The sequence below is a fragment of the Cydia pomonella genome, chromosome 26 (genome assembly GCF_033807575.1).
Source record: "Cydia pomonella isolate Wapato2018A chromosome 26, ilCydPomo1, whole genome shotgun sequence".
NCBI classification, from domain to species: domain Eukaryota; kingdom Metazoa; phylum Arthropoda; class Insecta; order Lepidoptera; family Tortricidae; genus Cydia; species Cydia pomonella.
In genome coordinates, this window is record NC_084728.1 from 3,791,487 (window position 1) to 3,807,969 (window position 16,483).

A 16,483-nucleotide genomic window follows, 5' to 3' on the forward strand; every position below is an offset into this window, starting at 1 on the left:
ATTTTATTGTATATGCACAGTAGTTTTTTTTTATGTACACTACTACTAAGTGTACAGACTACAGAGTGTACTATAACCCTTGCTCTTTATTCTGTCTCTTTCACACCAATGGAAAATGAAGAAGTTAGTAAATGACTGCAGGTATAAATAAAGTATATTAGTGCGATAGAGAGACAGATAGTGTTTCGTTGTCGTATCGTAAACGATTGGCATGTTGGCCACACACTTGCTTGGTGCCTAGCCAAAATACCAATCGTTTGCGTATATTAGTGCGATAGAGAGAGAGTAGTGTTTCGTTGTCGTATCGTGAACGATTGGCATGTTGGCTACGCACCCAAGATACCTAGCCAAGAAGCCAATCGATTGCGCATATTAGTGCGATAGAGAGACGGATAGTGTTTCCTTGTCGTATCGTAAACGTTTGGCATGTTGGCTACGCACCCAGATGCCAATCGTTTGCGCACATTAGTGCTATAGAGTTTCAGTGTTATTTGAAATCACGTTAGGGTTTGTATTATTATTTTTGACCCAAATGAAGTCCATCCAGGTTCTTATGATGGAGTCAGGAGTTGGTCACCAGAACTCCTAATCTACTCATTATAATTCCATCGTGTTTGGGCTCAAAATATTTGCCCTGACGAACACCATCGATCTAGATGAGGCCCAGGGTCTCATGACGGAGTCAGGAGTTGGTCACCAGAACTCCCCAGAACTCCTAATCTACTCATCATAACTCCATCGAGTTTGGGCTCAATAGATTTACCCTGATGAGCATCATCAATCTAAATGAAGTCCAGGGTCTCATGATGGAGTCAGGAGTAGGTCACTAGGACTCCTAATCTACTCATTATAATTCCATCGTATTTGGGCTCAATAGATTTGCCCTGACGAGTACCATCGATCTAAATGAAGTCCAGGGTCTCATGATGGAGTCAGGAGTTGGTCACCAGAACTCCTAATCTACTCATTATAATTTCATCGTGTTTGGGCTCAAAAGATTTGCCCTGGCGAGTACCATCGATCTAGATGAAGTCCAGGGTCTCATGATGGAGTCAGGAGTTGGTCACCATAATTCCTAATCTACTCATCATAACTCCATCGTGTTTGGGCTCAATAGATTTGCCCTCACGAGCACCATCAATCTAGATGATGTTCAGGGTCTCATGATGGAGTCAGGAGTTGGTCACTAGAACTCCTAATCTACTCATTATAATTCCATCGTGTTTGGGCTCAAAAGATTTGCCCTGACGAGTATCATCGATCTAGATGAAGTCCAGGGTCTCATGATGGAGTCAGGAGTTGGTCACCATAATTCCTAATCTACTCATCATAACTCCATCGTGTTTGGGCTCAATAGATTTGCCCTCACGAGCACCATCAATCTAGATGATGTTCAGGGTCTCATGATGGAGTCAGGAGTTGGTCACCATAATTCCTAATCTACTCATCATAACTCCATCGTGTTTGGGCTCAATAGATTTGCCCTCACGAGCACCATCAATCTAGATGATGTTCAGGGTCTCATGATGGAGTCAGGAGTTGGTCACTAGAACTCCTAATCTACTCATTATAATTCCATCGTGTTTGGGCTCAAAAGATTTGCCCTGACGAGTACCATCGATCTAGATGAAGTCCAGGGTCTCATGATGGAGTCAGGAGTTGATCACCAGAACTCGTAATCTATTTATCATAACTCCATCGTGTTTGGGCTCAATAGATTTACCCCGACAAGCACCATCAAATTACCATTATGATGAATAGATTAGGAGTTCTGGTGACCAACTCCTGAGTCCATCATGAGACCCTCGACTTAATCTAGATCGATGGTACTCGTCAGGGCAAATCTTTTGAGCCCAAACACGATGGAGTTATGATGAATAGACTAGGAGTTCTGGTGACCAACTCCTGAGTCCATCATGAGACCCTGGACCTGGTCTAGATTGATGGTGCTCGTCAGGGAAACTCTATTGAGCCCAAACACGATGGAGTTATGATGAGTAGATTAGGAGTTCTGGTGACCAGCTCCTAACTCCATCATGAGACCCTGGACCTCATCTAGATCGATGGTGCTCGTCAGGGCAAATCATTTGATCTCAAACACGTTGGAATTATAATGAGTAGATTAGGAGTTCTAGTGACCAACTCCTGACTCCATCATGAGACCCTGGACTTTATCTAGATTGATGATGCTCGTCAGGGCAAATCTATTGAGCCCAAACACGATGAGGTTATGATGAGTAGTTTAGGGAGTTCTGGTGACCAACTCCTGACTCCATCATGAGACCCTGGACCTCATCTAGATCGATGGTGTTCATCAGGGCAAATCTATTGAGCCCAAACACGATGGAGTTATGATGAGTAGATTAGGAGTTCTGGTGACCAGCTCCTAACTCCATCATGAGACCCTGGACCTCATCTAGATTGATGGTGCTCGTCAGGGCAACTCTATTGAGCCCAAACACGATGGAGTTATGATGAGTAGATTAGGAGTTCTGGTGACCAGCTCCTGACTCCATCATGAGACCCTGGACCTCATCTAGATTGAAGGTGCTCGTCAGGGCAACTCTATTGAGCCCAAACACGATGGAGTTATGATGAGTGGAGTAGGAGTTCTGGTGACCAACTCCTGACTCCATCATGAGACCCTGGACCTCATCTAGATCGATGGTGTTCGTCAGGGCAAATCTTTTGAGCCCAAACACGATGGGATTATAATTAGTAGATTAGGAGTTCTGGTGACCAACTCCTGACTCCATCATGAGAACTTGGACTTCATCCGGGTCAAAAATAATAATGCAAACCCTAAAGTAATTTCAAGTGAAAATGCGTTTTTCAGAAAATCGCAGCCAAATAACACTAGACCTTACTCATAGTGTTGTGTTCCTGCCGGTGAGTAAGGTTGCCAGAGCTCAACGAGGGGCGGGAGGGGGTTAGGGTCGGCAACGCGCATGTAACTCCTCTGGAGTTGCAGGCGTACATATGCGGGCCGTATGCTTGTTTGCCACCGACGTAGTATAAAAAAAGTAACACTGAAAATCCATCAATAAGCGAGTCTGTTGTTAGGCATACTGTAAAAAATGAACTTTTATTAAGATTTTCTAATCGCAGTATATAGCACTTCTCGGAACTCCGTAGCTGATTACGAACACAACGAATGCCTGACAATCGAGCACAGGTCCGTCCTCTAAGCGCGCTCCGCGCGGACTGAGAGCGGGGCGTCGCTGCTGCGTGATTTATACGTGTTTTAAAAAAATATAAATTTACGGCAATGTAGGTCCCATAGTTACGATTTTTTTTTTTATAGGTTAACATAAAGTTACAGTTTGCTATAATATTATTTTTAAAGCAAAATATGCGTACAATTTGCGGAAATAAAATATAATAAAACCCTGTTTTCGCCAAAAAAATTAAGAAAACTCGGAAGGTATTTTATCAGTTTTTTCAAATGAATCTTCGATTGTTAATCATTCCAGCCCCTCGTACGAGATATGTTGAATCAAATTGTAGTCATTCATGTACCAAATGATTCTTGTTTATAGCAAAATTGAGAACCGAAACGCCACATCTCACTGCAAATTTTGGAAAAGACTCCCAAAAAACCTCATTAAAAAAGAGGTTTATAAGAGAAAATGAAAATTTGAACTGTTGGAGCCCTAGTTTAGGAAACGATTATTTAAGTACGTTGTCAGTTTTTGAATAAATACTAATAGTTACGTCGTAATCTTGAATGAAAAAGGAAGCATTTTACAAAATACGCTCGTCTGTAGGAATAAGGCCTCTTAATTCAAGCATTTTTTTAAGGCACTTACTTTTGGCTGTTGCTCCGGGGCCACGGGAACCAACTCCAAGCCGAAGTCTTCCTCACAGTACCAGGGTTTGGTGAGTACAGGTTTCCTATGCGACCTGAAACATATCAACAACAATTTCAAGACTAACATTTTACAGATTTTGCAAGATATATTGATGAACTTTGATGGAATATGAAACATCACAAATTATGGACCTAATCAATAATACATTCGATTGCTGATAGGCGCTGTATTTATTCATTTTATGTGATTTGAATATGACAAAAATAGTGTCACTTCTTATCTAGTTTTAGACCGCAGCCGCGAATGCTGAGTTACAGGAAAGAGTTAAAAGTTTAATCGTGTGTCGAACGATGGCAGTAAATTTACTGTGGCTACAAAATTTTCTTTGACTATCCACCTCTATTTCAAATTCTCTTTGGTTAAATACAGTAATAACATATACGCTGGTTCGATTGCGGCTTCAGGCACTAGAGGCCTTGGATCATTTGGATCATAATTATATTAAACATCACACATCCAAAATAATAATCATGCCTTAACGAAGATATTAATTTTAGAACATAGTTGGGGTCTATAAGTTTACGGTACCTATTCACAATGCTTTATAATTTAAGGATGATTCTGAAGAAACTTACCAGGCGCCCAGAACCTGTGCTGCAGGCTAATGTCCCAGGCGGGTTGCGTGGGGTGGCACTGAGCGCAGCAGCTGCAACTTGGCTGCAACCGAAGACAAGAACTTTATTAGTCTGTGTCGCCGATGAAATGTATCTGGCCTCAGGCGGCTAGCCAATTTTGTCAGTGAAAATAAGGAGGGGAACTAAAATTTTGTAAGGACGTTGCACCGTTGCTTTCTTACTGGCAAAGCTTGTTTTCCACAGTATACTTTGTTTCATAAGAGAAGTAGACTTGCTAAATCTCGTAAGTCCCTCGGCGTCATGGGGGCCAAATTATACTCGTGCAACTGGATATCATTAGAAATATCAAAAGTACAGAGCGATAGATTGTTTGCAAACAAACTAAAAATATTATTAACAAATTAAGCATGTTATAATATCGAGGAATTCGTCGATAACGGTTGCCGACCCAGAACAAACACTTTAAATGAAACCTAATTAAATATTAGATTATAATAATTTCAAAATATTGCAATGTAATTATCTTAATATGCTATATAATATTGTAATTAGTTAGTTGACGTGTAAAATGTACTATGTATAAATAAATAAATGAATGAATGAATGAATAAAGTTTTGCATACAACGTGTAACACCAAGTACTGAAAAGTAACAGTTTTTTTACAAGCTTTTATTTAACTCGCCCTGTTAGTATGTGGTGTTAGTGTGCGGTGTGTGTATGTGTATGTATGTTAGTGTGGGTCAAATCTTGGAAGCTAAATTTGACTCACTTTCCTTTCCTTCATTTTCGATTGAATCACAAATTTGCATACATATGTAGGTTGGGTGACAATGCAATATTATGGTACCGTCGAGATGAACTGATGATAGAGACTCAGGTCATAGGAACTATGTGATGAATCAACGCGACCTAATTTTTTAGAATTATCTCAATGAGTATTAGTTGCCTGTAGTAAGAAAAGTACAATACAGTAAGTCAGCGATAAAAGCTTATACCAAAAATGGAATTTTTGCCAAAAACTTATTTCAGATTGCTGAGTGCGGTCGACTGTAAATAATAATATATATTAAGGGGGCGTCCATAAATTACGTGAGGCGTTCAAGGGGGGGAGGGGGTTAAGCTTAATCTTACCAAATCTCACTCGGGGGGGAGGGGCGTTTTTAGCAAATATCACGTAATTTTTTTTCTTAGTGGAAAAAAGTGTAAAAGAGTTGAATCGGAATAAAAAAAATTTTTAGAAAAAAATAGCAAATTTCACAAAATAGTGTTTGCCGTATCTGCCGGGACCCCGCAGAGCAGCACAGTAGCCCTTCGATTGTTTAACAGTTATCGACCAGCCGTATCGACACGTGTGACAAACGACGCAGCGTAAGGAGCCGAGTAATAGCGATGCTCGTACAAATTTTGACCTGCTTCGTTTACCCGAGTAAATATTTCACTTAATAACCATTCTAGAGACGTTTTTAATGATTCAGAATGAACTTCCGAGAATATTATAATGCTTACGTTAAAAGACACGTCTACAAGACAAAAATATGCTGTCAAGAAGAAATGGTAAAATTATGGAATACAGCAAAACAAAAGTTCCCGATGAAGAGGATCTGGTTAAACTTGTTCAACATGAGGTTAATCAGCTTCTTAGAGAAGCAGAGGAAAGAAAGGCCCGAAATACTCTGGCGTTCCTCTTTAAAGTAGGTTTAATATCTTCATAAATTTATATTATAAATTTGATTCTATGTGCAAAACATTTCAAGATCGCGGTGCAGAAAAATAAACTCAAGCACTTTCAATAGATGTGTAAGTTTTTTATACATTTCATCTCCAGAAATTGTCATAAAAAAAAAAGAAACGTAGGCATGAAAGTGAATTTTTTAATTTAGATATGCTAAAAATACAGATTAAACGTATTAATGCACCTTTATTTATTATCAATTCATTATTTTTTTTATAATTATTATTATTTATTAGTATTTTATTATTATAATTATTTAATTTTATCGCATCGATTTTCAACTACCGCAATACTCTGAAATCTCAATTACTAGTCTTTGCTAGTCTTGAATAAAAGTAAAAAAAAATAAAAAAATTGTCAAAAAAGCCTCACGTAATTTATGGACGCCCCCTAAATAATAAGAATACTTTTAGTGTTTTCCCACACTTATCTACGTAGAATCACAATAGCCAATAGAAAAAAGCTTCGTCTACGTAGAATTCTTATTTTTGCGAAACGCGTTTTTTTTCGAAATTTCGGCGACGACCGAGCCTTCATATGCCATAGAATAAAACTAGAAATGAAATCGGTTGTTAACTGGACGACCCGCCGGAGGTGGACAGTACAGATAGATTTTTTAACACGTGGTTTTTAATGAACTGGCTATTCTGAGGGCTCTGTTACCTGGATAGCCCTAGACTGTTGCTGTAGGTCTGTAGATGGACGGTACAGATATATTTTTTAACAGGTGGGTCTTAATAAACTGCCTATCCTTATGGTTCGGTTACCTGGACGGCTCTAGGCTGTGGCTGTTGGCCTGTAGGTGGGCGATACAAGGAACGGCAACGGAGCTCCAGCTGCTCCCAGTACATCTTCTTGCGTTCATGTCTGTGGACAATGTTTTATATTTAAACCAACTAATATATTTGGGTATTTGCAGAAAAAACTGTAGGTACCATTTAGTTTTATTCCATTTAGATTTGTGTATGGAACTCCATCATACCTATCTACAATAGTAGCACATTATAAAGAACGAAATTTCCAAATATTGCTTTTTTCAGTTTTAGCTTGTGTTTTGTAGATCGAAAACTGTTACGTTCGATAGAAAATTTATAATCCTGATGAAAATTGATATCTGAGGATCCGAAAGGTACGTTAATATTAATTTTTAGTCAAATAAAGTTGTAAAAGGTGGCCGCCATTTTGAATTTCTTTATTTTTGATATGATCATGTTAAAAATCCAATTGATGGTGGGCTCCTTCTACATCGAGTGGTTTGGGAATCCAAAGAAAAGGTATCTCCTAAGGGCCGGTACAGACGGACTGCAACTCGACTGCAACTTGTATGGGAACTGCACGTCGACGTTGCAGTTGGAGTGCAGTCGGCATGCAGTTCCCATACAAGTTGCAGTCGAGTTGCAGTCCGTCTGTACCGGCCCTAAGGCTCCCAAAATATATCCACACCTCCTGAAATTGCGCAAACTCGGATTACACGCATTTAGGATCAAATGAAGGTATTAAAGCGATTTACAGCTTGCTGGGAACTAATTCTTCAAAACGCTTTTTGTGGATCTACTTAATTTGATTGTTCTAATATTTTTTTTGTAAATACGATCATGTCCCTGAGGGAGCGTGCATAAACTGTAGGGGGCAGCACAGGAGAAGTCATATTTTTGGCGAGAGTTGTAAATGTGAAGTTTATGCTTCCCACGTAGCCCACAAGATGCCAGACTATGCACAAGAAAACGTGCGAGAACGGTAGATGGCAGCACTTACTTTGACGTGTTGTCAATGTACATGTTTATGTTTCCGATTCAGGCCACAAGATGGCAGAGCCTCCAACGCGCACGTTCCCTCGCCATACCAACAAAAAACAAACTTAAAGTTGCAGTTCTAAATCTGAACTAACCATACCATTGTTCTAAAAACACAAGAAAAATGCATTTGAGATTATAACCTAGCCGCAAAGTAAACTTTGTAGAACTATAGCAACGGTTGCTATAAACCGTCAACAACACTTCTAACACAAAAGACTGTATCAGCCACGAACCTTTCAAACTAATGTAAATTCTAAAATCATGTACATAAGGCTTAAATTTCTATGAAACGTAACAGTATAATAGGGCGTTATAATCAGTCCTCATAATGAAATTGTCAAAAAGACGCGAAGAAATCAGACAAGTGTAAATAGCTGCACTGCAGTTTTGTATTGTGTTTTTGATTGTTTTATTTAGAATAATTACTTATTAGTATATTAATTATGGCACGTATGAGCGCGTGTTATTCCAGGTATGTGTTACAATATATTTTATTGATAAATATACATTTTCAATCACAATCTCAAATTGTGTTAGTTGGAACTCGAGTCTTTTGAGTCTGTATTTGAAGAACTTGACTCGTTTTTATGAGATTCCGCGTTAAAAAATCTTCTGAGTCCCGAGTCGAGAACTTTATTGAGTATTTTATCTCGAGGCTCGAGCCTCCGAATTAAGACTTTCCACTTCCTAAAAGGCTTCTTGCACTACCTGTTGAATTTTGTATGAATTCTACATTTCCTGCAACCCCAGTCTGAAAGAGATCGCTTAGCGAAAAGACCGCCTGTTGTTACCTGGTTCTATTTTCCTTTCAAACTTATTTTACATGTATGTAAAATACCTATATAATTATTGGTGCAATAAAGAATATATACTTACTTAAAGACTTCGAAAACTATATTTGTGGGATTTATCTAAATACTAGTAACAATATAGTACATTACGATACAAGTGCGAAAAATAGGAAATTCGAAACGAGTGGCGATAAATTAAAACACGACCGAAGGGAGTGTTTTAAATCGACACGAGTTGCGAATTACCTATTCGCACATGTATCGTACAACGTTTTACAGTACATATGGCCCTTTAAATGTTCGACACAGTAACGTAATATGCTACTTCTCGCACTAGTGCTATAAAGTAGCCCCATATGTACTGTAAAAGCATTAATATATGGTGGACCTAACCTAGGAATTTTACATGAAAACACGTTTTTTTTTTGGAAAATAAATAAGTTATCTCAAAAGGACTCAAGTCTCTACCTAATATTCGGTTCTCTAACAAGTTACATAGAACTCGAGTTTCGATTTAATTATTAAATGTTTATAAATTTAAATACATACATAGAAAACACCCATGACTCAGGCACAAATATCTATGCTCATCACAATTCACACGAATAAATGCTCTATTACCAGGATTTGAAACCGAGACCATCGGCTACATAGGCAAGGTCACTAGCTACCCAACAATAATTTGATTTTGGCACTTTTCTGAATAAAATGGTTTAAGTCTCCCTGGTCAAGTCTCCCAGACTCCCCCTACTTATTTATTAAATTTATTTCCCCTTATGAATTTTTAGTCGATCCATAACAAGCCACCGGGGTCTAAACTACATGAACGATGCCGAGGAACTATCGGACGCTGAACTGATAAAAGCCGTGAACGAACTTAAACAGCTGATCAAAATCACTAATCTGGAAAACGATATTCTGGAGAGGACTATCATGAGGTTAGTTTATATTTCCAGCCATATCATTGTAAAACTAAAAGCCCAGCCAAGATGATGATTATACGACGCTAAGGAACACTCTGACGCTGAATTAATAAAAGCCGTGAACGAACTTAAACAGCTGATTAAAATCACTAATCTGGAAAACGATATTCTGGAGAGGACTATCATGAGGTTAGTTTATATTTCCAGCCATATCATTGTAAAACTAAAAGCCTAGCCAAGATGATGATTATATGACGCTAAGGAATAGTCTGACGCTGAATTAATAAAAGCCGTGAACGAACTTAAACAGCTGATCAAAATCACTAATCTGGAAAACGATATTCTGGAGAGGACTATCATGAGGTTAGTTTATATTTCCAGCCATATCATTGTAAAACTAAAAGCACCAAGATGATGATTATATGACGCTAAGGAACAGTCTGACGCTGAAATAATAAAAGCCGTCAACGGATGTCTTATGGTGCGGCGGGATTGCAATGGGATGGCCGCGGTGTCGGTTCTTCGTCCGCACATCAAAGGTAGTGGGCCAACGATAGCGTACGCATCTACACGAGGCCCATTCCAGCGTTGCCAGAGGAGCCATTACAGATAGCTCCAGCAGATGTTTCCCTTTTTTCAAATTTCGTTCTATGGTCTTTGACTTAAAAGGCCTTAAAATTTTTAGAAAACCTATGATTGTGTGGTAAATTCTATGCTAGCTCCATCTGTGAAATATAATCTCTCTAATGTGGTTTATGGTTGTTTTTCAGATTAGAACCATCTCTGATGAGCAACATCCAGCAAGCCATCGACTATGCCAGCAAGCTGGCCAGCTCGCCCTCCATAGGGGGCAGTTTCATGAGGTCCCAGACCTCTAAGTTTGACTTCAGCCCGTCCAAGATCCTTTCCAGTCCTTCTAGGTAAAGTCCTAAACCCTTTTCAGGTATATGTTTGACATTTTGCATAGGTAGGTAGATACAGCCAAACAACACTAGACCCTACTCATAGTGTTGTGTTCCTGCCGGTGTGTAAGGTTGCCAGAGCTCAACGAGTGTGCGGAGTGTTAGGGTCGGCAACACCCATTGTAACTCCTCTGGAGTTGCAAGCGTACATAGGCTATGGAGACTGTTTACCATCAGCAGTATGCTTGTTTGCCGCCAACGTAGTATAAAAAAGTTACTTTCTGGTTAGATTTCAATATCTTTCAGCAAATTGCGTTTCGTTATTTCTCAAGACAAGAACTCCATTATCCTGATATTCTTGTTCTTCTATTAAAAGAGAAGAATAGCTTTGTAGTGATATTACTTAAATACATAGAAAATACCCAAGACTCAGGAACAACTATCCGTGATCATCACCCAAATAAATTCCCTTACCGGCATTTGAATCCAGAACTATCGGCTTCATAGGCAGAGTTACTATACCCACTAGGCCAGAACGGTCGTCAAAACAAGCAAACTATGAAACTTCCCATAAAAAAACATTTAGCGGACGTTTTAACGGTGATAGATTTAGGATCGGTTCTACCAAACCCTCTTTGGGTTTGGTAGAACCGATCCTAAATCTACAATCTCTAACCCTTAGGGCCTCAACCAGAAGAGTGGAATCATCAGCCAAGATAGGAGGGACGACAGTATTCGGGGCAGGAACCAGGATCAACGTAATGGCTCGGTCTGAGCTAATTAGCACCGAGATGGAGATATTGATGCATAAGCTAACCAATGCTAGGAAAAAGGTTAGTCTTTCCATATATTCAGGGATTTATATAAAAATAATGGAATTATCCGCGAAGATAGGAACCACAGTATTTGGGACTAGAGTCAGCACTGAGATGGACATACCAAACCACGCACTATGTCCCATGGCAAATCACCATTCGTCCGCGCTTTACAAAATGTTCATACGCTCCTCGCGTCAGCACTGAAATGTGATGTATTTGAAAGTAGTTGGATCTGTGTAAATAATGTATGAAGTTCTTTGAGGCGATGGATAAGCGTGAATCTTGTCTTGTATTGGTTTTTCTTTCTTACATTTGTTTTGTGTGTAAATAATTTATATTATAAATTTCGCAGTGTATTAGATCGCTGTAATGCTGTATAAATTCATTGAATCAACAATTTTTTTTAAATAAAAATGATGTTAAAGCTAGCCTACGCGAAAAAGGCTACAAATACCACATTTCCAGTGGTGTAGACAAGAAGAGTGGATTCAACAGCAAAAATAAGAGGGACCACGGTATTCGGAAAAGCATGTCCGATAAGATGCAATAGATTTTCGCGGATACATTACAGTTCCAGATAATAAAAAAACTACAGCGTTATTTTTGACAGAAATGTTAAAAAAATATATATTTTCCAGGCCGCTAAACAACATGCAATTCTAAAAGCTCAGTTAGAAGAGATTGAACTTAGAGTAGTTGATATAGAAAAGGCAAGCGCAGCGTTCAACCAAGAAGTCATCGTGGACGGCTGGGACAAGCTAGCACAGCGGATCCCGGCTGAAATCTGGATAAGGTATGCATATAGGCCACAGAGTACACAAACGCCACGTTTAATGTACGTTTAATGTAAGCGTCTTCTCAGAAATGGATGGCAAAGTCGACTTAGCCGATTTAGAAATTGGTCGCAAATTGCGTAGTTTATGGTCAGATAAAAATTAAAAAGTTAAAACATTACAGTCTCGATTTCGCGACTCAATATTGCATACAAATTCCATTATTTGTCGTACAAAACTATAAAAAAAGTTGAAATGGCCATATCAAATGAAGGCATAGGTCAATATAACAGCCAAACAGATGATCAGTACCTATTTCATTAATTTGATCAAACAACAGACTAACATTACCTACCAATACCTTTCTAGGTACATGACAGAGTGGATGAAGATATGCGACAGCCAGATCGGCAAGCTTCGCCTCCGAACCAGCACCCTGAACACACAGTACGCCAAGTTCAAAGGCCAGATCAAAGTCAAAGCCGAGCTGAATGATAGGCTAAGGCCTGTGGATTTTGATAAGATTAAAATAGAGAATCAGGAAGCGTTGGCAACGATAGAGAGGAAAACTAAACAGGTGAAAGAAAGAAGGAAGGTTTTAATGAACTTGCAATGTTACAAACATGTCGGGGTCAAATCTTGCAAGCTAAATTTGACCCACTTCCCATTATTTAATTGAGCTGAAATTTACAACAATTTATTTTAGAGCTCAACGAGGGGCGGGAGGGGGTTAGGGTCGGCAACGCGCATGTAACTCCTCTGGAGTTGCAGGCGTACATAGGCTGCGGATACTGCTTACCATCAGGCGGGCCGTATGCTTGTTTGCCACCGACGTAGTATTTAAAAAAAAAACATGCATATGTAAGTTGGATGACAGGGCAATGGAATATTACGGTACCATCGAGCTGATCAGACAACAACTAATTTTGTTTAGGTTTGTTAGAATTCTCTCGATGACTACTGGCTACAAATTGAAACAAAAGTACAAACAGTGATAAAAGCTTGTCTTCTTCTTCTTCAGTTGGTTCTGTTGAAGAACAAGTTCCTCCATAGGCTTCTATTCCTCGCCAAGCACATGGCCTCGTGCAGTATTAATTGCATAGGTGCAGTGATTTGAGTACACCATCTAGGGGGAGGGCTCTGAGGTCTGGTGCCTCCAACTTTGCCCGTCATAATAACTCTCACTAGGCTATCCGGGGAGCGGCGTGAGAGATGTCCAAGTATATGAAAGAAGTATAAAAGCTTGTATACAAATGAAATGACTGCTAGTTTAACAGTCCAGACGCGGTTTATTTATTTAGTATAAATTTTATTTTGACACTTGGAGAGACTTTACACCTCCAAATTTTATTAGTATTAGTACTCTGACATTGGGGACCTTTTACATCTCCAGATTTAATGTGTTTTTAACCATAGAGACTATACATCTCTATTGTATTGTAGTAATTATTTATTTTAAGATTATTATAATGTAATGTTTACCCAGGTATTGGCTGTTGTATTTATTTATAAAATGTTGTTATGTATTTTTCATGTCACTATATGATGTTACTATAAATGTTGTATTGACTTGTAAAAGAGCCCTTGAGGCCTACTTGCAGAATAAATTTTTGAATTTTGAATTTTGAATTTTTGAAAATTGTTGACAAGATAAACTTATTATTTTTAGTAAGATTTCAGAGGTATTTCTACATGTGTCTTTTTTTTTACAGCTGGAGGAATTGAAAAAGATGACAGGAGACGCGAACCTCAACCTGACAGTGCACAAAAAAGCGATGTGGGAGCAAAACTCGTACTTGGCCAAGATAATAGACACAATAAAAACGAAAGAGCGGCAGACGATAGCTATTGATAAAGAGAGAGAGGTTATACAAGTGGAGGCTGATGCTTTGGCTGCCAGGTATGTAACTAGTGTTACTAAAATATCAACATTAAATTTTTTTATACTCATACAACTCAACAAAAAATATGCTGCAAGTAGACCTCAAGGTTTCCTTTATAAGTCAAATACATTTACAGTAATATCATATAGTGACATGAAAAATAGATAGCAACATTTATAAATACAACAGCCAATACTTGGGTAAACATTACATTTTTATCTTAATAAAAACATAGAATAAAATAACTACTTACTAACTAACTAACGGGGTTTGGATATTGATACCTAATTATTTTGTTAACAGGTTGACGGAGGTGAAGAAAGTCCGAAACGCGTATGAAGTCCCCGATATAATGGAGTACGTGGCCGTGAAGGTGAGAATATATGAGAATATATGAATATATGGCCTATATGAGAAATACTTTTGAGTCACTAGGATTATTTCAAATAGTTATATGGATATAAATGGATTTGATAATGATTCGGTACTTTCTGTATTAGATACTTTTATAGAGAAAAGTAGGTACCTACTGTGTGTTATCATATCACGTTATGCATGAATATAAACCGATAGTAAAGTCAAAAAGAATTTAGTATAGGGGCGTATTTTCAAAGTAAATTTTGTAGTAAACTTTCGACACAGGACTACTTAAAACTCTTAGACTGACCCATGTTCTTAGATTGATATGTGTTACTCGTAAATATCCTACGGTGTCGCCATCTACTCGGAAATAGGCTAAAGGTATATCGCCATCTATTGGAGCATAATCTTTTCTTGATTTTTTGAGGCACGTTTTTCTTAGTTTTTATTTATCTTATACGGAGTTATAAATATCTTTGGTAAAGTAATCCATGTTAAATAATCATATTTAAGATGTAGACTGTTACGAAAAAAAGTCCTGCAGAGTTTGTAGCGCCGCGATATCTTCTCGGGCCGTGGTGGTGTTTAGAAGCGCGGTGGCAGTTTTTTCATTAATATGCCTTGTATTGAAGAATAAAGATCATAGATACATATAGAATGAGTGGAACTGATGGAACACCATAGATGGTGCAGGCAGACCGTGGAGATGGCAGGTTGACTTGGACTTACTCTACCAGAAATTATGCGAAATTACCAATCAGTAACAGAAAACAAGGCCTATGCCCAGCAATGGGATACTAAGTTATAATAAAAAAAGATATAGATAAAGAACTTCATTTAGTATACGTTGTAATAAAGATTTGAATCTTCCAGGCGGCGTTGGGAGACCTGCAGAAGGGCGCCAAGCTTCTGGAGAACAGGCTCCGGGTCCAGCACATCGCGCTCACCTCGCTGCAGAGCAAACTACGGACCATGAAGGCTTAGTGTTCATTTGAGTATTTGTATATTAAAATCTTTTAAACCCTTTACGCGCTACCCTTCACTATGCGTTACACGTTAACCATTTCTAAGCCTCTTCGTTGCAGACCAAACTCATCATCATCATCATCATATCAGCCCTTTATCGCCTACTGCTGAGCATAGGCCTCTCTTCCAGTACGCCACTTGTCCCGGTCCTGAGCTAATCTCATGTCCAAGATATAAGTACTGCTCGACAACCTCTAGTATTTCGTTCCCAACCTTAATGATTGGAATCGATTTACCGGGGATATTCGTCATAATCTCAGTCTTAGACATATTCATCTTGAGATCTACCTTCAAAGAAGAGCAAACTAAGTACCATGAAGGCTTATTGTCCATTTCAATATTTGTATATTAAAATCGTTTAATTTTTTTTAACTAAGGTTTTCCTACGACTACTTCACTACTGTACTAACTGGTGACCATGACTATAAATAATTAAATTTGTCCTTACCAAAAAAAATATATAGAAAGAGGAAAAAGTTGTGATCGTTTTACTTACACATAATGGTGAAAGATGCATTAACATTTACTGAGTGTATATTATGGTTGGTTCTGCTCACGTCCCGTGAATCAGCCTCAGAGCTCAGAATTTTCTCGGCAAAAGACTGTCGCAATCTAGCTAGTGTTCGAAACATTTTTTATCGATATCATTATTTTTTCATAATCATTACTTTCTTCGATTACACAACTATCGATATCGATAAAAAAATCTAGCACTATCCAGATTACGATAGTCTTTTGTTTTTCCGCGAAAATTCTGGGCTCTGAATTCTTCCTGTATAAAAATATACATTTTGCTTTCGTATGTTAGGCTGTTATCCTGTACAGTAGGGCTAAGATGGTCGGCTCTTTATCATTTGTCATCATGCCTGTCACGTTCTAACAAGTATGTTAGTGCGAAAGTGACGGGCATAGTGACAGGTGATAAAAATGGAACCATGCTGCCACTGCTGGTCGCATTTCTCAGGCGATTCTCGTTAAATTTTGTTCAATTTATGGATTTTTATTGACGATTCAGTTTTTGGTTCTTTTTC

At 38.5% G+C, this 16,483-nt stretch overlaps 2 protein-coding genes across 6 annotated transcripts in view; one reads left to right on the forward strand and one right to left on the reverse strand.

Moving 5' to 3' along the window:
• Positions 1 to 16,483, reverse strand: part of LOC133532312 (uncharacterized) — a 63,361-nt gene that overhangs the window by 17,433 nt on the left and 29,445 nt on the right. For all 5 annotated transcript variants that reach the window (XM_061870925.1, XM_061870922.1, XM_061870924.1 and 2 more), the window contains 3 exons: positions 6,948 to 7,047; positions 4,448 to 4,529; positions 3,810 to 3,903 (listed from right to left, as the gene is read on the reverse strand). In XM_061870925.1, coding sequence (XP_061726909.1) covers positions 3,810 to 3,903; positions 4,448 to 4,529; positions 6,948 to 7,047 — 276 coding nt within the window. The remainder of the gene's footprint in view (positions 1 to 3,809; positions 3,904 to 4,447; positions 4,530 to 6,947; positions 7,048 to 16,483) is intronic.
• On the forward strand, positions 8,309 to 15,454 carry LOC133532313 (uncharacterized). The gene is made up of 9 exons (XM_061870928.1): positions 8,309 to 8,448; positions 9,556 to 10,053; positions 10,461 to 10,610; positions 11,275 to 11,425; positions 12,049 to 12,203; positions 12,553 to 12,760; positions 13,896 to 14,083; positions 14,370 to 14,439; positions 15,300 to 15,454. Exons 2-9 carry the CDS (start codon positions 10,049 to 10,051, stop codon positions 15,408 to 15,410), a joined length of 1,038 nt encoding a protein of 345 aa, XP_061726912.1. The 5' UTR covers positions 8,309 to 8,448; positions 9,556 to 10,048; the 3' UTR covers positions 15,411 to 15,454.